Source organism: Anguilla rostrata, chromosome 12, assembly GCF_018555375.3.
Source record: "Anguilla rostrata isolate EN2019 chromosome 12, ASM1855537v3, whole genome shotgun sequence".
Taxonomy (NCBI): domain Eukaryota; kingdom Metazoa; phylum Chordata; class Actinopteri; order Anguilliformes; family Anguillidae; genus Anguilla; species Anguilla rostrata.
In genome coordinates this window covers 12,434,033-12,452,553 of record NC_057944.1, presented here as the reverse complement: position 1 = coordinate 12,452,553, position 18,521 = coordinate 12,434,033, and the positions used below count along the sequence as shown (strand labels likewise).

At 38.8% G+C, this 18,521-nt stretch overlaps 1 protein-coding gene and 1 long non-coding RNA gene across 8 annotated transcripts in view; both read right to left on the bottom strand.

Moving 5' to 3' along the window:
* Positions 1 to 3,833: 3,833 nt before the first annotated feature.
* LOC135235879 (uncharacterized) lies at positions 3,834 to 13,591 on the bottom strand. The gene is made up of 2 exons (XR_010324453.1): positions 11,280 to 13,591; positions 3,834 to 11,244 (listed from the first exon to the last, which is right to left on the bottom strand). It is a non-coding gene; the product is annotated as an uncharacterized LOC135235879 (long non-coding RNA).
* Positions 13,592 to 13,598: 7 nt separating this feature from the next.
* The window catches only part of igsf9ba (immunoglobulin superfamily, member 9Ba), a 103,937-nt gene continuing 99,014 nt past the window's right edge, over positions 13,599 to 18,521 (bottom strand). For 4 of the 7 annotated variants that reach the window (XM_064301834.1, XM_064301836.1, XM_064301835.1 and 1 more), the window contains 2 exons: positions 17,806 to 17,927; positions 13,599 to 16,522 (listed from right to left, as the gene is read on the bottom strand). In XM_064301834.1, coding sequence (XP_064157904.1) covers positions 16,308 to 16,522; positions 17,806 to 17,927 — 337 coding nt within the window. In that variant the 3' untranslated portion in view covers positions 13,599 to 16,307. Of the gene's footprint in view, positions 16,523 to 16,552; positions 17,461 to 17,805; positions 17,928 to 18,521 lie in introns of those variants that run through there. The other 3 variants (XM_064301840.1, XM_064301839.1, XM_064301841.1) reach the window with 3 other exon arrangements.

The following is an 18,521-nucleotide window of genomic DNA, read 5'->3' as shown; positions in this document are numbered from 1 at the left end:
CGGCCTATTTAAGTAACAGATTCACGGCACTTCCCCAAGACAGAAATATTTATTTGTTGCAGCTGCAGAAAAGGGCTTCCAGATCTGTTTTTCTTTTCAGCCAGATTGGCCAAATTCTAATTTATTTCACACTGGCAGATGGAAATGAAAATTCAGCTGGCATTCTGAATGTTTTTGTGTTTTCCAAAAAAACAAAAACAAAGCACCAACAGATTGCATATAAAATTACAAGATGGATTAGTTCCTAGTATAAAATAGACACATTCATTTTTCCTTGGAGACTAGCTTCTCTTGCTTTTCCAATATGAGCATCATACAGGGTAGACTAATAGGTTTGGCTTTTATTTTGGCTGTGCATCATCTTAGTTTTTGGCTTCTTTTCCTGACGACTGAACTCATGTTGTCTTGGAATAATGATATCAGACTGGGGGTACTGTACACACATGGAGGGTGGGGGGGACTCACCTTAAAGAGTCCCACATAGACTGTGCCTAGGCTTCTCTCCTATTGCAAATATACACATTTAATGAGCCATAACAGCACAGCTGAATTTTCCCATTAAAAAAGCATCTCTCCTTCCTCCCTCTCCCCCAACCTCCCCTCCCCTTGCACCTTTTCCCATTTGGCTCTTATGTAATGAATGCTTTTACTCAAGTAGTCAGGTTATTTATTCATTAATTTGCTTTGTTTGTTTATTTAGGCCATTCTAGCACTGTACTGCTCTATTGATAGTTTCAAGAATGGAATATTCAGTACAGACGCACCTCGATATCTGTGGTCTTGATGCCAGGGGTGCACGGCTGTGAATTGGTCTTGTCCAACATTCTTCAGCTTCTGCGGCGTGTTCCTGGGGGAAGGCACAGAGGTGTGATGGAATACAGCTGCCTATTGCCAGCCCTGACCCTGCTGACAAGATGTGATTGCAGAGCAGGCTACACAGGGAGGGCCACAAACATACAATCTGAGTTAGGAAAAAGTAGTCCATCACATAAAAGGAATGACAATATGCAATAATACACACAGATATCCTAAATGAGGACATTATCACATCGTTATATGTTATCTTTATAGATCAGATTGGGTCAGGTTTTATGATAGCATATCGAAATACTAGTTTAGTACATAAATAACAAGGATGTTTTATTATTCAAGACTCACTGTAGAAAATGGTTAAATATTGCTGATCGCACAACAGTACCATCTTGTGGACAAGCCATAATACAATGTCTCTTAAAAGGCAGGGCTTTATGCTGGTTAATACGGTAAACATCAAATAGAAACTCTCACTAAATTATTTTTATTGGTTTTATTTTATCTAACAAACTCATCACAGAGTAATGCATATTTATAGTATATCGACCCCCCCCCTCCCCAAAGTATGATGAAGATTCAGGGACTTTTATAACAAAACTGAAGTGCTAATTGGTGGGGTGTGCCCCTGGGGTTCAGTTCACAAGAAAGTTTTCCAAATGTTTTCCTTTCTGGCAGACACTACTGAACATTTTCCAAATGAGCAAATGTTGGCCAGAATTATGAAAGAAATATTGGTTCTCTGATTACAGTACATTTGTATCAGTTACTGTTTCAATGGAGAAATTGGCACAGCTCGCTTAGCAAGTTTCTACCTATTTGTCTGTTTTGTGTATGTACACTACATGGCTAGAAGTTTGTGGACACCTGACATCCAACATCTCATCCAAAATTATGGGCATTAATATGGGGTTGATCCACCCTTTGCTGCTATAACAACCTCCACTCTTCTGGGAAGGCTTTGTACTAGATGTTGGAACATTGCTGTTGGGATTTGCTTCCATTTAGCCAGAAGAGCATTCGTGAGATCAGGCACTGATTTGGCAATTAGGCCTGGTTCGCAGTTGGCTTTACAATTGACCCCAAAAGTATTGGATCAGGTTGAGGTCAGGGCTCTGTGCAGGCTAGGCAAAATCTTCCACTCCGATTTTGACAAAATCACTTCTATGTGGACCTCGCTGTGTGCCCGAGGGCATTGTCATGCTGAAACAGGAAAGGGCCTTCCCCAAACTGTTGGGGAAGCACAGAATCGTCTAGAATATGATTGTATGCTGTAGCATTAAGATTTACCTTCACTGGAACAAAGGTTCCTAGCACAAACCATGAAAAACAGTCCCAGACCAAGGGGTGTCCAGATACTCTTGGTCATATAGTATATGCATTTTATGTCTGCATTTACTGACTGTATTGTAAAGACTATACTTAACCTAGCATCTCAATCTTGGTAATGTTTTGTGTGCTGTTTTATCTATAGTATTGTCAGTTTATAAACTTAGCCAGACAGTCACTGCAAATTATAAATGTAACTAGTCCATGTAACTAGTCATTTACTCAGTGAACGAAGAAAGTTTTGAACAGTACCTTCCTGTTGGGATAGGTCCCATGTTCACATAATTTTAAAGGTCACTGACCCCCAAACTGTTCGTTCCTATCAGCGAGGGGGAAAAAAAGTTTTCTCACCAATTACATTTTAACAGTGAAATTAACAAGTCCCTTGTCTACCAGTTTTTTTTTTTTCTTACAGATTTCAGTTTGCAGTCCCAGATTGAGCTTCCTGACTAAAGACAGGTTGAGGTGTCAAAGGTGTAGATAATTAGTGCATGTGATGATCCACGTACCCCCCCCCCGCCCCACCGCCGCCCCCGCCCCCCCAGCTGCTTTCAGGATGTCAGATCGTCTCCTGTGGGCATTGAAGGCCTCTAGAAAGGCATGCCATTGCATCACCTACCCACAAAGAACTGCGTACTTCCTTATATCGCGGACGGTTCAGTTTCTCATCATGAGGCAACAGGATAACATTCTACAGCTTGATCGCCTTTGTAGGTAACGTTGGTTATGATGCTGAATTGGAGTGGATGCCCTCCCGAAAGTTCAGCGATTTCCTCTTTTTGCTCCCTTTTATGAGTGTTAGTATTGCGGTTGCTGGATATTTACACACACTTATCCCCCCAAAGGATGACGAAAGAGAAGCTTTCATCCATTATGTAGACTGTGAGACCCAGACGTCAGTAGCCTCTAAGTTGAAGGGCTATAAATTCCTCAGGGTTCTTGAGCCGGAACCAATGACAATCATTTACCGTACTCCAGACTCTTAATTTTGCAGAATGCCCTCAACAATAGACTTTTTTTCTGGCAACCCTTCAAAAAGGCTTTTTCACATGGAGGAAACATCTGATGGTAGACTTGAAGACTTCTCAGTATGCAACCTAATTTTGTAAATTTTAGTTTTCGTTTATAGATTTGGTTGGTTTTTCATTTTTATTAAAGACTAATTTTGGAAGGCAATAGATAGTGCTTCAGTGACACTAATATATAGAAATGAACCCCCAGATCATTTCCTACTCAGTTCCTGTGATCTGTGGCTCATTTTAAAGCTAATGTTCATCCATAATTTAACATGAGTTCAATTCAATATGGGAGTAACTTATTCTTCTTTGCAGACATTACAGCATGGCCTACATAATCGCTTATTTACTTTGAGTGTTCCATTCAATGAGCTACCTGATGTGTCTTTCAAATGAGGAGACCTGCCGCGTGATGGAAAGTATGAGATTCAAGTAAACAGCAAAACCTTCAGTGTTAAATTAACTCTTGTGGAGTTTATACAAGTCCACTATGGCCAGTGGCCATAATACAGTGGCCAGTCCACTATATTTAATGTTAAGCTTTCATTACGACCCTTCTCAATTCCCCTGCATTGTGAATGAGTCCCCAGCATTTACCCAAATGGAACTATTAGCCTCTAAATATTAGCCTCTTTGATGCTACTTCAGCCAATCAGAGAAACAAAGAACACGCAACAATACAGTTTTTGGGTGGAATTTTATTATCTCAAAATACAAAACATTTCTAAAGCAGTCGCATGTTACATTGGATCTTTTTTAGCATCTGAAAACCTCAGCTTAGTAAATCTGGCCCAGACTATGTGATACTGTGGCCATTTTCACAACATAGCTGGCTGTTTCCATGGCTACACAATGTCAGTGAATGTCAGCCACTCAGGACATAAAACACATCAATATTTGTACAATCAAACCCCTGACTGACATAACACTCCAGCTACAACGTCAACACATTCTGTTCCAGTCTCTACTTTCAGATCCTTTCAGACCACTGACCATGTCTTTGTTTTCGTTTTTCATGTTTGTGTATATGCTTGCCAAAATGACCAAACCAAGAAAAAAAAGAAAAAATCCATATCAAAATTCAAAATCTTTTTTCATCAATGTTGACATGAATGAAAGTAACTAATACAATAAATAAATGAAGACTCATTGTCAAAATAAGAATGCAAGTATTATCTTCTATTATCTTCTATGTATGGTATATATATATGCTGCTCTTGCTGTTTCTCAATAAAATTATGAAATTAGAATTTTTATTATTTACCGTATCCATTTATTTTAATATACCCTAATATAAAGAAAGTTGAAATAAAAATGATGAAAAAATGATGAAAAGAGGGGAGCGTATATACACATATAGTTATTTATATACATATAGTTATAGTTATAAGAGAAAGCATTATTATAGACAAGAAAACAAATCACATACAATACATTCTATCAAATAAATGTTAATCACTCTGAGTCAGACACTGTGGAACTGCTGTTCCTTCTCCCCATGGTTTCCTGTAGGAGCATCAGTCAGATCGAACATAAAATAAGGGATGTAATGCATGTAACTGGGAAGTGTAGTCAAATGACTTCTGATTACTGGCAAAAAAATGAGAAACAAAATAATGTCATGTTACAGGCTTTGGTACAACACCTTATTATTTTTATTTGTTTATGGGTAAATATTATCTGCCAGTATATAGTATAATATTATTATATACCTGGACATGTCAAGAGAATAATGTCTCTCAATCTTTTTTTTTTTTCAAAAAAAAAATGGTAAAAAAAATTACTCAGTAAGAGACTCAGTATTAAATTTTCAATCCTTTTAAATAATTTAACGAATAGAACAGTTTTACTGTTAATATTCAACAGTACATCTGAACAGCTTCTTCAGTTAAAAGGTGACAAGATGTACATGGATGCAGTCCACCAACTTTCAAGACAAAATTAAAAAAAAAGACATTTCATGAATCCCATCCCCACCCTTGGCGGATTAACATTACAACTAGGTCAGGTTCAATCTAATTGCATTTGTCTAATTCCTTCGAACTTAAACAAATCTGTATTTTGTAAAAGACAGGAAAAAAACTTGAACACTCGCTGACCAAAACCTTAATTTAACTATCTACAAAATATCCTCTGGTGGCATCCTGGTTGCCGTACTTCCATTGCAGTTACACGGAGCACTAAGTGCAGCACCAGCATACGGGTTATTGCCTGCACACTTAATGTGCCTTTTACAGAGCTAAATACAACAGGCGCAGTGCAGTTTCAAACAGAGTGCAGTCGACGTATTAACTCATTGATCAGGAGCACCAAAAAAGACTCTGAAAAGACATACAGTAGCACCAAGTAATTAAGTGTACAAAGCAATAGCAGGGCTCAATATTACTGCACATCATCATTACTGTAGGTCTGTACTTCATGTAAACATGAGATGCATTACATTGGATGTATTCTGAGGCATTGTCCCTACAGTAGGGCAATTTCAGACTTAAAAAAAACACAAAGCCAACCAAAACTTCAGCAAAATTGTCATTTTCTTTCCTACTGTATAATAGTGTCATGAGCTTCAAATACCCCAAAAATACCCCAGTGTATTTTTTTTTCAAGCAGCTTTACTGTAAATATAGATTACACACACACACACACAGACCAAAAACTGACCTAACTATACAGTCAGCGGACGTGAGGAATACAGATTTAGGTTTCAAACTCTGTTACACCAAGTCAGTGCCAAAAAGCCACTCCTCTGAAGGTAATACTAAGTGGAGATCAAAGGTAAACTCACAGTCATCACTGCTGGCCATTGATATTACAATCATTAGCATAAGTTCATAGACTGCAATTCTTACTTCATTTTATCTTACCAAATAAAAACACAGCCAATAGGCAGGGCTTGGCTATTCATACCATGTCACTACATCTTACAGTCTCCTGCGGATCACATTGTGCAGCATATCTGCTGTATTTCCTGAATGTAAATATATGGGGTTTTTTTTGTGGATCAAACTACAACGATAATTGTGTCAAATTGTGTTCAATCATACAATTGAAAATCACAAATTATTTTTCACAGGAATCTCTTCCATTACCTCATGAGAGATAAGTGGAATAACCAAAATAATGAGTATAAATCCCTCTTGATGCTACAGGTGCTTTGCATGTAGCAAACTAGCAATATTAAACAAACTGGAGTAAAAAGAGATAGAATCTTAGTGTTCTTGAGGATCATCTGAACCTCAAGACATCCCTGCACTCCTTCAGCAAGCTAACAAAAACATTTTATCTCAGTGTATTATTAGTGATTTGCAAATCTGCACATGAATACTGATCTGTCCATTTGGTAAGACAATATTTATTTTTATGATATAACCACCAGATCCAAATTAAATTATTTCTATTAAATCACCATTATTGAAGTTTGAACTTTAGAATTGAGATGGAAATCACACAAAATCTAATATTAATTATTTGTACCTATAATCTAAACTTACTTTGTTGTGCAATTTTCCCCCAGGTAAATTGAAACATGACTGTACAGGGGAAAATGTAAGTGTAATTCAGTTATCATCTAAATGAAGACAAGAGTAATTTTTTATATTTGATATTGAATATCAAAAACAAATTAGTGCCATTTAGGTAATCATAAAACATACGCACACGTGCACACACACATGCATACACACACAATCAATATTTATGCCGTATTATGTGCAGGTTTAAACAAAGAAACTTAGAAAAATATATTTTATAGAAATGATGACCTATATGTACACACACCTTATATGTTTTAACAGATTAGATACATTGCACATTCTGCTACATAACATGTTTCCCATGACATCTATACATAGCAGTAGCAATGTACAACATTTTGTACAAAGGCTTGTACAAAAATATCTTCTTATATCACAAAACTAATGACATGACAAAAAAAAAAACTAACCAAATACACTGTATGTATAAGAAAATGCATACCAAAGCATACAGTAAAATTCTGTATGCTTGATTTGCATATACTGCAGAACACATTATTTGGTTATGTACTGCATATTGTAGAGTCTAATGTATAAGCATTGAATTGTATACATGAGAAACAGGAACATTTTTCAAATCTGCTAAATACTTACAAATCGGAAATATACTATGTTTTAAGAGATAACATGAGGTGAGGTGATCATGTGATCCATGTTTACTCACATACCCGTGAACAGTCAATAATAACACTATAAAGAGTCATTATATGTCAATAGCACTGCAAAAACATGCATCCTCATGTAATTTCAGTTCATTTTTTTCATTTCAGCCTTCTTCCACAACATAGGGTTAATATCTTAAATAAATATTCATAATTTAACATCCAAGATGTGCAGCTTTCACATCACCAATATCAGTTTGAAAGGTCTAAGCTATGACATCACCAGGACCCTGTCGGTATAGTTTAACATCAACAGTGAAGCGCACAGAACAAGCCTGAACTATACAATATTGGTATCAATCAATATAGACTTTAAAAAAACCTTGGTCATCTGCGATCCAAAGTTAATCCATTAATCTTGAATTCACTAAAAACATAAAATGAATAAACTCATACAAGGACACATAATTAGCAAATATTCCTTATAAGCACTGTGATTTTCTCTTTTTTTTCCCAACAGCCAAGAAACTACTATCTTTAGATCAAAAGAGGAAGCAGCCACTGATGGGTTCTGAAACAGAATTAGAAGGCACATATCGAGCGTAGTGCCAGGCAGTGATACTGTTTGGTGTTCAGGTGAATATGTAATACCTGCAGAGGTGCTATTGTATATTACACTATAGAGTGAGAAATCAGTTAGTGTTTCAGCCTCAAACCTGTTCCATCACATCAATTACTACTGTACAATGTGCGATCTGATGTTATGCAATAAAGGTGCAGTCAAACAGATGATGTTCACAGCCATTAAAAAAAGCTAAATAATTTCCCAGAATTAATTCCGGCTTGGTCATACCATCTACAGTAAAACACAAATATTATATATGTAATAGTTTCTTGTTCATGTGAATATGCATAAATGTAAAGTTCTCCTTTCCTGTGAAACATTCTTTAGATTCTTAAATTAATTCTGTTTTCCTAATCTACCAGGGGCATGGACAGCACAGTGCGCTTGTGTAGACACAGATTTACATGGTCACACTTTACTTGAAATGGGTGCTATGAATCATGAATAAGGCTCAAAATAATGACCAAAACCTTTATATTTCAGTTATAAACTTGCATGGTAATCCAAGACAGTTTGAAATAACTGACTTATAGTACAAAGCATAAGAGGCAGGATATAATGTCACAGACGAAATATTAAGATTTGTGATACCCAGGTTATCATATTCACATATACATGGCCGCATGACACCATGAAACACATATTTACAAAGGAGCAATGAATCTGACACAAGGCCCTATTTTAGCGTAACCGTTTAGTCATATCGGGGAATAGTAAAACCCAAGAAAAATCCTATTCAAGCTTCAGTTCGATGCAAAAAAAAAGTTTCTTTTGCAGCTATTTCTGTATATTTTAAATAATTTTAAATAATAACAGTGGCAATGGACTGCTTTCTGTTGCGCCTTTCATCTCACTCTTTTCAGTGAAGGGGGAGGAGGAGAATGAGAGAATCATTGACTCAGTTAAACTGGGGGTGATTACGCACACAGATTGGGAGAATTTAGATTCTAGTTATTTTCTATACTGTGCTCAAAAAGCGTTAATTCTGTCTGTTTAGTTTTTCGATTGAAGAGACACTCTACCAGTCTGGCTATCTATATAGGCAATCTATTTTTTCTTTGTCTCCCCCTACTGGTTAAAAGTAAATCCAAATGGGACAGACTTAGCCATGTGTAGACTCATGAATGTTCTTTTTCCTTTAGCACATGAGATGAATTGAATCTATTGAATCCTCACAATTTTGTTTTTCATTGGTAAGCATATCCTAAAACTCAAACCATGCAAGTAACTGCTTTGCTGTACAATATTTACATTTAATGAACATAGGTCTGCCTGAAAACTAGCACTGCAAAACAACATTATGCCTCCAGGGTTATTCAAGTTCTGCACATTTCCGTGACAGTAATAAAAATGAATGACAGTAAGAATACAAAAAAGAGAGAAGTACACCGTATTAAGTGCAATTAATCAATACCCTGTAACACTCTAATATCAATGTTCAGGTCTGCATGGTGATAGAACGCACTCTTGTGTTTTGTATACGTGTTTATCAGTTTATAAGTTTGATTGTTCATACTGTGCATATGAAAATACTGTGCAGTGCTTATGAAGGGAGTGAAGCTCTCTTTATAGATATTGCTAGCCAGTTAATTTTAGTGCCTTGGACTGGCTCACAAGAAACTCCCTACTTTTAAACAGTATCCTTCTGGAACCTCATCACAGTTGTCATGCCAGTCTAAACTATATTTTAATACCTAATCCCATTAATCTTGCTATAAATAATGTAATACAGTATATATAATATAAATAAATAAACATATAGTACTCCATTAAATTGACCTGCAAGCACTACTGTACCTTAGCATCAATATAGAACACAAAACATCAACAACTCACAAGTCCCAAATTCACCCAAAATAGTTTTATTTGGTTTATTGATTATTTATATATTTATAATATTTACATATATATTTATATATTTTTTAAACCTACTACCTCAGGTAAACATTGAATAATTTGATCTATAATAATTATATTTTTGAAGGACATGTATCTGTGAAATATAGCATTTTAAAGCACAGTTAGTTAAATAGGCAGTCTTTTTCCAAATCTTATGCTACAGATTTCATATCTCCATTTCAGAAATGGCCAACAGTCATTCAGCTGCAATTAAAAATGTAACACTAGTTATAAGGACAGACCATCAATACATCTAGGCCTGACTTTAATTGCCATCTCATGTAAATGGCTACAGAATCCTTTTCCAAATCAGCAAATTATAACTCCATCTCCAAATCACATGATCTTCATAGGAAAAGGGCAAAACATGAATAGCACAGAGCCTTAGATTAAACAAACTACCAAACTGTTCGAACAGCTATATTTTTTCTCTTTTTTTGTGAATCACAGCAAGAACTAAATGTGTTCCTCAAAGTGCAGAATAATTAAATCGGAGAGGCCACAGCGTAATGCAAAGACCACACCAGACAAGTTTACATACTACTTGTTACATGTGCCTTGATGTAGACTCTCTGCAATTCTGTATTTACTAAATGTGGCAATAGGAAATGCTCTTTTGCAAGTGGAATATTTTTACAGATCCTAGGTACTAAAGTGACATAGAGAAGAAAGTAGAGACAGATACTGCATGTGCTCAGTACATCCACCAAATGCCAAAGTGTTCATTATAAAAACCATGTTCAACAGTTTCCTTCATTACAACACATAGATGTACAGTAACGTTGAAACTAGTGCAGTCTTACACAAATGTGCTGTGATCCAGCCGTCAAGTAAATTATGGCAAATGCCTTACACTGGAGCCCAATTCCATCCACTCAGAAAGACTGTGATGAGATTAACTCCATAGCCTTTTCAGCAAAACATCAAAACAACGTTCGCAGGCGACAGTTCATTTACCATAGACCCAGGTGAGTTTCCAGGTCTGAATCACACAGCACCAACAAAGGGTGGGTCCATAATTTGCTCTGAGAGACTATTTAATGGATGACTTCTTGTCAAAAAAACTACACTAAGCCTATGCGTGATAAGCCAAGGAACACTTAGCCCAAAATTGACTCACCCCACCCGTCTACCGTGAGCTCACAAAATGGCATTCGACATGAATCACACTGTCATTTTTCCCATCTTTCTAAAAGGATTCTCTACACACACTGACCCTCGAGCCAGCTACTGTAAACCTTAAGGGAAGAAAGAGAACGGGACACGACCACAAACAGGAAGCGAAACAACACGACATCAAGAGACATCCAGCCCTTTCGGAATCGGGTGGCCTTTTATTGTTGTTCACAATTTCACGGCAGCAAAAAAGGCACTGCTGACAGGAACGCTCGATCGAACGAGACGGCACCTCCGTCATTAATGTGCCTTGCCTACAGAACCCCTTCACCAAACATCAAGGCCTTGCCTACAGAACCCCTTTACCAAACATCAAGGCAAGCAGGCCTCTCCTAAGAAAGCCTGAGTGGATTTGGCATCTCCTTCGGACTCGTGAGTGAAACATACAGAAGGCTGAAAGGCAGTTACTTATTGGTATGACTAGCCATTTCTCTGCAAATAAAAAAACCAGATTAAAAAAAAAAAATGCATCATACTTTACATTTTATATTTGTGTATATATATCCCCAGACAGCACAGCTACACATGGCTGGTGCAGGGCTGATGCTTTGTCACGCATTGTGTTGCGTGGAGGTAATTTTGGGAAAATGTTGCGGCTACATTGCTTACCGCTGCCCTGCTATGGAATCAAATTTGTGTCAAAAGTATCAAAAAAAATAAATAAATAAATAAAAAAAAAAAAAATTCATTTGACACAGATTTGACATAGCATTAAGTGGAACATTTCTGATTGAGAGCAAAGAAAAAATCAGCAAATACAAATATTGATTTCAAGAGTAAAACATAACGTAACACTCGTTTTTGGAAGAAAAAGGAAAACACATTGCAAGCTTTTTTCTATTCTCTATCTGCTTTTTTCGATACTTGAGAGGATGTTTTGTTTGATACTTTTGACACAAATATGATTCCGTAGCAGAGTAGCGCAAATGCGCTTCCCAATGGGCTAACCACCTTCCCACAGACAGAGCGCAACAGAGCCCCTATGTCAGCCACACGTAGCTGCGCTCAGTGTGCAGTCTGGGCATACAGTATATTATGTATTTATATGCTATTCAGCATATTCTCATAAAGACTTCAAAAAGCATTAAAATGCATTACCACAACATAACACCTTTATAAATCACTCATAAGCATTTGTGATGTCATGTGACATAGTGCGCTGTGTAAATTTTGGGAACGGAATTTCATACTGCGTGTGCTAATTCATCCTTTGTAAAGCACTGTGTATGCTTAGGAATGATTCACGACATTATGGAATTTAAATGAAGGTGTAATGCCTGCTTCATAGGGAAACGATAAACTGTGTATAAAGTGTGACCAAAAAAAAGTAACATACAGTAGATGAGGCACACTGAATAAGTCTATACAGCAACTTAAAGGACAGCACCACTCACTTTCAAAGGCAAACTGTCGCATCCAAAACACATTATCATGTTCATGTTAAAGCACCTTGATCTGTTGTAGAATCAATTCAGTAAAGGATGCCTACATTTTTTTGCCATGTAAACAAAAATAAATATGAGAACATACAACATAAATAAGAATAAACAAATCTCAGCAATGAATATCTCGGCAAGTTAATATAACTGTTACTTCAAAACAAATGACATTTCAATAACCAAAAATTCTATTTTATTTACTCTATAAAGAAAACAATCCACACAATGCATACTTTATGCAAGTCTATGCATGTGGGTATGTGTGTGTACTATATAGACTGTATGTTACATACAGTATGCTGTATATAGACACTGGTGTAGCATTATTTTTGCACCATGAAATTTATGCCATATTAAAAACTAATTTTCCTCAATGATTTCCCCCATGGTGTATACAATAGGAAATCATCAACAAGAAAACATTCAAACTGTATTCTTGTTCAGAAACACTGTAGTCATATTAATTTGGTGCCTCTTTAATGCCTTTCTTTAATAATGTAACAATCCAGAAAACATTGAGGTTAGCCTTGAGAGTTAGTAGCCGTAGCAAATGATTCTGAAAAAGCACTGGGCAAGCATGCTAATTTTGTCTTGGTGTATGAATAGACAGGTAACACAAAATGATGCTACACCGGTAATGGGAACAGACTGTAAAGCACCAGTTTGAACATTTCCATAATCATCTGTCCCCAATCGATTTCTGTCCAATTTTGACTCCTGTCAGGAGCCATTTGTTATCAGCTTTATCGCTTTTACTTTTCTTTCAGTGAAAACACATTTTAATACAAACTCATTTAACCGTGAATCAAAATGAAGGACATTGGTTGATTGAAAACAGGCTTTAGCCTCGTTTGGTATTCTTCAGAAGCATCTGAAACTACACTGACCGTACAGAGCATTGGAGACCAGTGGGGTGGAATCCTGTCCATGCATGTTTGCTAGCATCCAGTTAAACAACGTCACATTCCATTTCAAATTATGAAAATTCATATTAAACACCAATAACAATATTAAAAAACAACCTAATTTGAAAGATATGTTTCGCAGCAGCGTTGGATCAAACCAGTGCCCATGAAATTCAATCTATGGGCAGTGCCAGAATGCTCAGGTAACCCATGCAAGCAGTGCAGCCTGCCAATGCCCCCCGCGCCCAAACCCCACCCCCCACCCCCAACCCTTCCCACCAGCAATGCACATAAAACATAGTGTTGTTCTGTATAGACATTTCCATTCCGACTGGAAAATACATACGGTTCTACACAGGTCTAGCACCATTTAAAGTTGAAGAAACAATAGCATGCCTCTATACTTCAGCATGTTTATCTTTTCTTTTTGTCCATACAGGAGAGCATGTTCCTGTAGGCTGTGACCAGGCAAACTGAGACAAAATACTAACAGTCAATTTAAAGAAAAGTACAATAAAAAAGATCACCTAGGCTTCTAAAGGCTAACAAAGGCAGTTAGTTATCTAGATTCCCCCCCCCCCCCAAAAAAAAACAGAATAAGAATAAAGACAAAAGTGAAACAGACAAAAAGAAACAAGCTTTTCTTGATCTCATGAGCCCTCTGTGATTTTTGAAGGTCTCTCTCATAAAAATGAAAAGTATTACAGTACACTATGGCACAAAATCTTAGGCTCGTCAAATTACAGTACATTGTTATTGTTGTTGAATCGGTTAATGGAGATGTAGCGTTTTTGGCATTACCACAACACCGGTTGTCTTGCATTGTACATGTAAGGTGAGGAATCCCATCAGTTCAAACATGTGATAAAGATGGTAATATGATATCACACTGTTTTCATTAGAATGGTACATAATGCCAAAGATTTTGCTCCAGTGCAACAGCTTTAATTTAACAAGGAAAAAGTGCACAACACCACATGTTTAAAGCTGAGCAATAGCAACTGTTAACTGTTCAAATTCTAAAGCCTTTATTTTTATACGGTTTTATAATGCAGTATCAACATTGTCTGTGTGTGTATATGTGTGTGTGTGTGTGTGTGTACAGTACATCTACATGTACTTGTTTTTCAGAGACACGTGCCTCCCCTTGTTTCCAAAGTCAACTTTTCAAATGTATTTTTAAATTTTTTTTTATTGTGCTTTGCATTGGAAAGACTCTCACCGTTTCCCTTTGATTGATGACTGTAAGCAGTGTATGACAGCAACAGTCAAGTAATAATAGATAGCACTGATTTGCTGTCTGACAAAGCTGAGAAAAGACAAAAAATAATAAAAATAAAACATCAATCACCAAAATGAAAAGCCCTGGCATATGGAAGTTTCCTGCTCTTCGTGTCGCTGTTTTTGAGGAGATATGATAAAACACACAAATACGGAATCAATGCATCCCTGTGCGGAAGATCAATATGTAATATTGACTAAATTAACCACAGAATCAACGCCAGTCCTTTGTGCACTGTGATGTCATAAAAAGAGTATGAAACATGAATGAATGATACACTGCAAATGCCATGGCGTACTGAAAAGATACCATGCAGTTTTGAATTTGTACATTGAAAATACTGTCCCTGCTTTGTTGAAGTGAATGCACTGTCACTGTGACCCTATTACAAGTTGAACATGTTAAATACTGTAATAACTGAAATTCCTGGGAAGGACCGGGAAGGACTAGGAAACCAAGTGTATAGTCTCTCTAGTTATAAACGGTCTCAAGTATAACTGCAGCAACCTGAATTGTGCAAATACTCTGAGGTATATACTGTAGAAGCAAAGAAGTCTGTTCCTTGTACGAGACTGGTGTCTCTTATGACATGTAATGGAATATGTTATGAACCAGCTTTGCAGTTGGCTGTTCCCACTTACACTACATTTCATGGAAAATACTGTAGTTATGCAAACCAAGTGCGATTACCTCTGGGTTCTTTCAAAATTGCCATTCATTTTAAGAGAAAGTGCTATTCAATAAATAAACAAAACATAAACCTTTCCAGCATCACATACACCATACTGCACTACAGTTGATGGCTGGGTTCACTTCAAAGGTTCACTTCATTTATAACCTTAAAGGTTAGGTTAACCTAAAAATCTAATATTCATATTTTTAACCCAAAAATAAATCACCATACAACACTAATATTTAATATTCATTGGATATCATTCATTAGATGTTTGTTCTGTTTGCTCTTTTTGATCTATCTCTTGCCTTGCTACTCTGTAAAGTGTCTTTGTGACAGTGCTCTGTAAAAAGTGCAACACAAATAAAATAAAACTGAATTGAATTAACATTGTATTTAAAAAGAAGATATAATCGTCACCCTCCATGCTAATAGAGGGATTTGACAGATTTAGGCTGTCTGCTTGTTCTGTGCAGAGAGCCAATGCTGGGTTTCAGGTCATTAGGGCATTGGTTGTCCTGGATGAATTCAACTCTTTAAATCACAACGACTCCATTTTGTTAAATTTAGAACAATCCATTATTTTCTTTTCCCCACTGCTCCTTTTTGCCAGGTTGCAATGTGAGGTTTCTGCAACTGTAAGAAACCACTCTCCCGTGAGGAGAGGCAGTTTTGAAAAAAACCAGGGGTAATTATATCTCGGCTCTCGGCTTGGATGCTGTAACTTGTGTATTTCAATCAGCACATACGGTCCCTTCGGGCTAAATGTTGATTACTGGCAGAATTCACGTTTACCGCACTTTAAATACATTTAAATTTCATCGTCTTTGCACTGGAGTAAAAGTCTAGGAAGACGGGGGGGGGGGGATTACTCCTTTTAAATGATCAGAGAAAGAACAATGGAAGGGAAAATCAGTGGACCTGATGGTTGGGGTGGTGAGGGATGGGGATGGGTTACTGTAGACGCGGCAGAGCCGCGCGGTCACAGTCTCCGCTGGGGGGGAGGGCGCGCCCGGTCTCAGAGAGGGGTGATGTTGTCCAGGTCCGCGGTGTCCATGCTGGCCAGAATGGCCTTCTGGTCGTCCCGGGGCGGGCGGCGGTAGAGGAGGGCGGACAGGCGGGCGTAGGGGGCCTGCCGGGCGGAGCGCTTCTTCGCCTTGCGGAGGTAGAGAGCTTCCTCGGGCTGGAGAACCTGAGAGGCGTGGAGCTGCCTGGTCTGAGAGATGCACACACCTGCGGGAACAGCGGGGTCAGGGGGGGCCATGCCCTCAGAGGGGGGCGGGGTCAGGGGGGCCACACCCTCAGAGGGGAGCGGGGGGGGGGGGCACACCCTCAGAGGGGAGCAGGGTCAGGGGGGCCACGCCCCACAATGGGGCAACAGAAAGTTGGAAGAGGAGGGTGGGCTGAGGCGATGAGGGCATAAAGAAAAGCTGTGCCCTCAGTCTACCGAGTGGGACAGGACTGTGCCTCTCAGCAAAAAGCACAGATCTCAGCATGCACTCTCAGAAGTGCCTAAAAGAGTACAAATGCTTCACTGGGGTGGTACCCAACCCAGCAATATAACATTTGTTTGTACCTTTTTGACTCGTAAAATGCACTTCTTAGTTCCCGAATAGAGCATTATAGTACCTTCCGGGTACATTTGGGAAATTTGTTCCTTACACAACAAAAATGTACCTCCACCGCACCTCTATTTTCTGAGAGTGAATTTCCAGTGAAGACGGCCGGTCATAACGCCAGCTTGTTGACAGTCCTTCACCCGACAGAAGAGCATAATTACCTTATCAAGAGCACCACGGATCTCTCCGTGACTTCAGCGTCAGCACCGCGCAGGCGATCGACAGCGAGGCGTCGCCGTCGCCGTGTCGCCGCGAGTTAGGGGGTGAGCCAGCGTGGGATGGCGTGTTACGTGATTTGGCGGTTAGGTGCATTCTCCGATTACACGGTTTTTAGTTTACAGCGGTGAGGGAAGCTGGGGTGAACGGTTTAGCGCGGTGAAGGAGTTAGCGACGCGACGGAGCCCGTTGCTCCGGTGTGGCTACGGCTACGGCTACGGCTACGGGAGCACCACAGAGGGAGAGGACGGTGGGTAATACTACCTTCTCACACCGCGGTGGAGTGCGGCCGGGTGCTCAGAATCACCCGACGCTTACACGCAACCTGACTGAGCCCTGCAAGACAGGAAGCGGCGCGTTAATCCCACAATCCCCTGCCACGGTCACGTGACCTGTCCAGCTTCCTGTCTGCCCACGGGATGGGTCCTTATAGGGGCAGGGGTCAGTAATGATTAAAAAAAGGGTGTACTTGCTCCGTTACAGCCTCCCTTAAAATTCCAGCCTGCCCTGTAGTTTAGAGACGGTGGAAGTTTTAAGATTTCTCTTCACGCCAATCTTTGACAGTGAGTGTGTTGCTGCTTCGCCCACTCTCACTTTAAGAGGACAGCATTTCATTCTGACAAGCAGGCTGCGTTCAGTTCGGTCTCAAGGAAAAGAGAACGGCGGCTTCCTCAGACTCACCTGGTTTCTGCTTGGATTTGGCGTTGTTGGTGGCCATCTTCTTGGCTTTTTTAACGTGTCGGTACCTCAGTGCGTCAACGCTCTCAGACCCAGCAGGAGCACTCAAAGCACCTAGATGTTTCCTTGAAACGTTTTTTTTTTTAAAAAAGAGAGACAGAAGACAAATAAAATCAAACTTATACTTCCATTTATTTATGTTTCTTCGGTGAACACCAGGGGGCGCCGCTCCGTTCAGCTGGTCTGCTGTCTGCTGTCCATAATGCAGGTCATGCATGTTCTCATGTTCCTTCCTTCTCATATCTCTGGTTCCTGTACCATACGAAACATGCAATTACGCAATCACACAAGACATCACCGACAAATCAGGCTCTGTTTTTTTACACGAATGAACCACATACATCTTCAATAGGATTTCCTCTGCTATTATACAAAAAAGTGTATGTAGAATGAGATGCTGTTAAAGCACAACATTTGTGCCAGTGTTCAATCTGATACTTTTCGATTTTCAACAAATGTGCACCTGACACAACTCGATTAACTTTGATTAAGGAAATCAATTGATTTTAGCAATTTGCAGAATAAACGAAGACCTGGTTACCCCATGATAAAATGGACAGAGGTAAACAGGCCAATATCCTGATGAACGTCAGGAGACAGACGTGAAACAGCGTTCACACCGCTATGCGCATCTTATTCCTTGTGATGTTGTGTTGGGA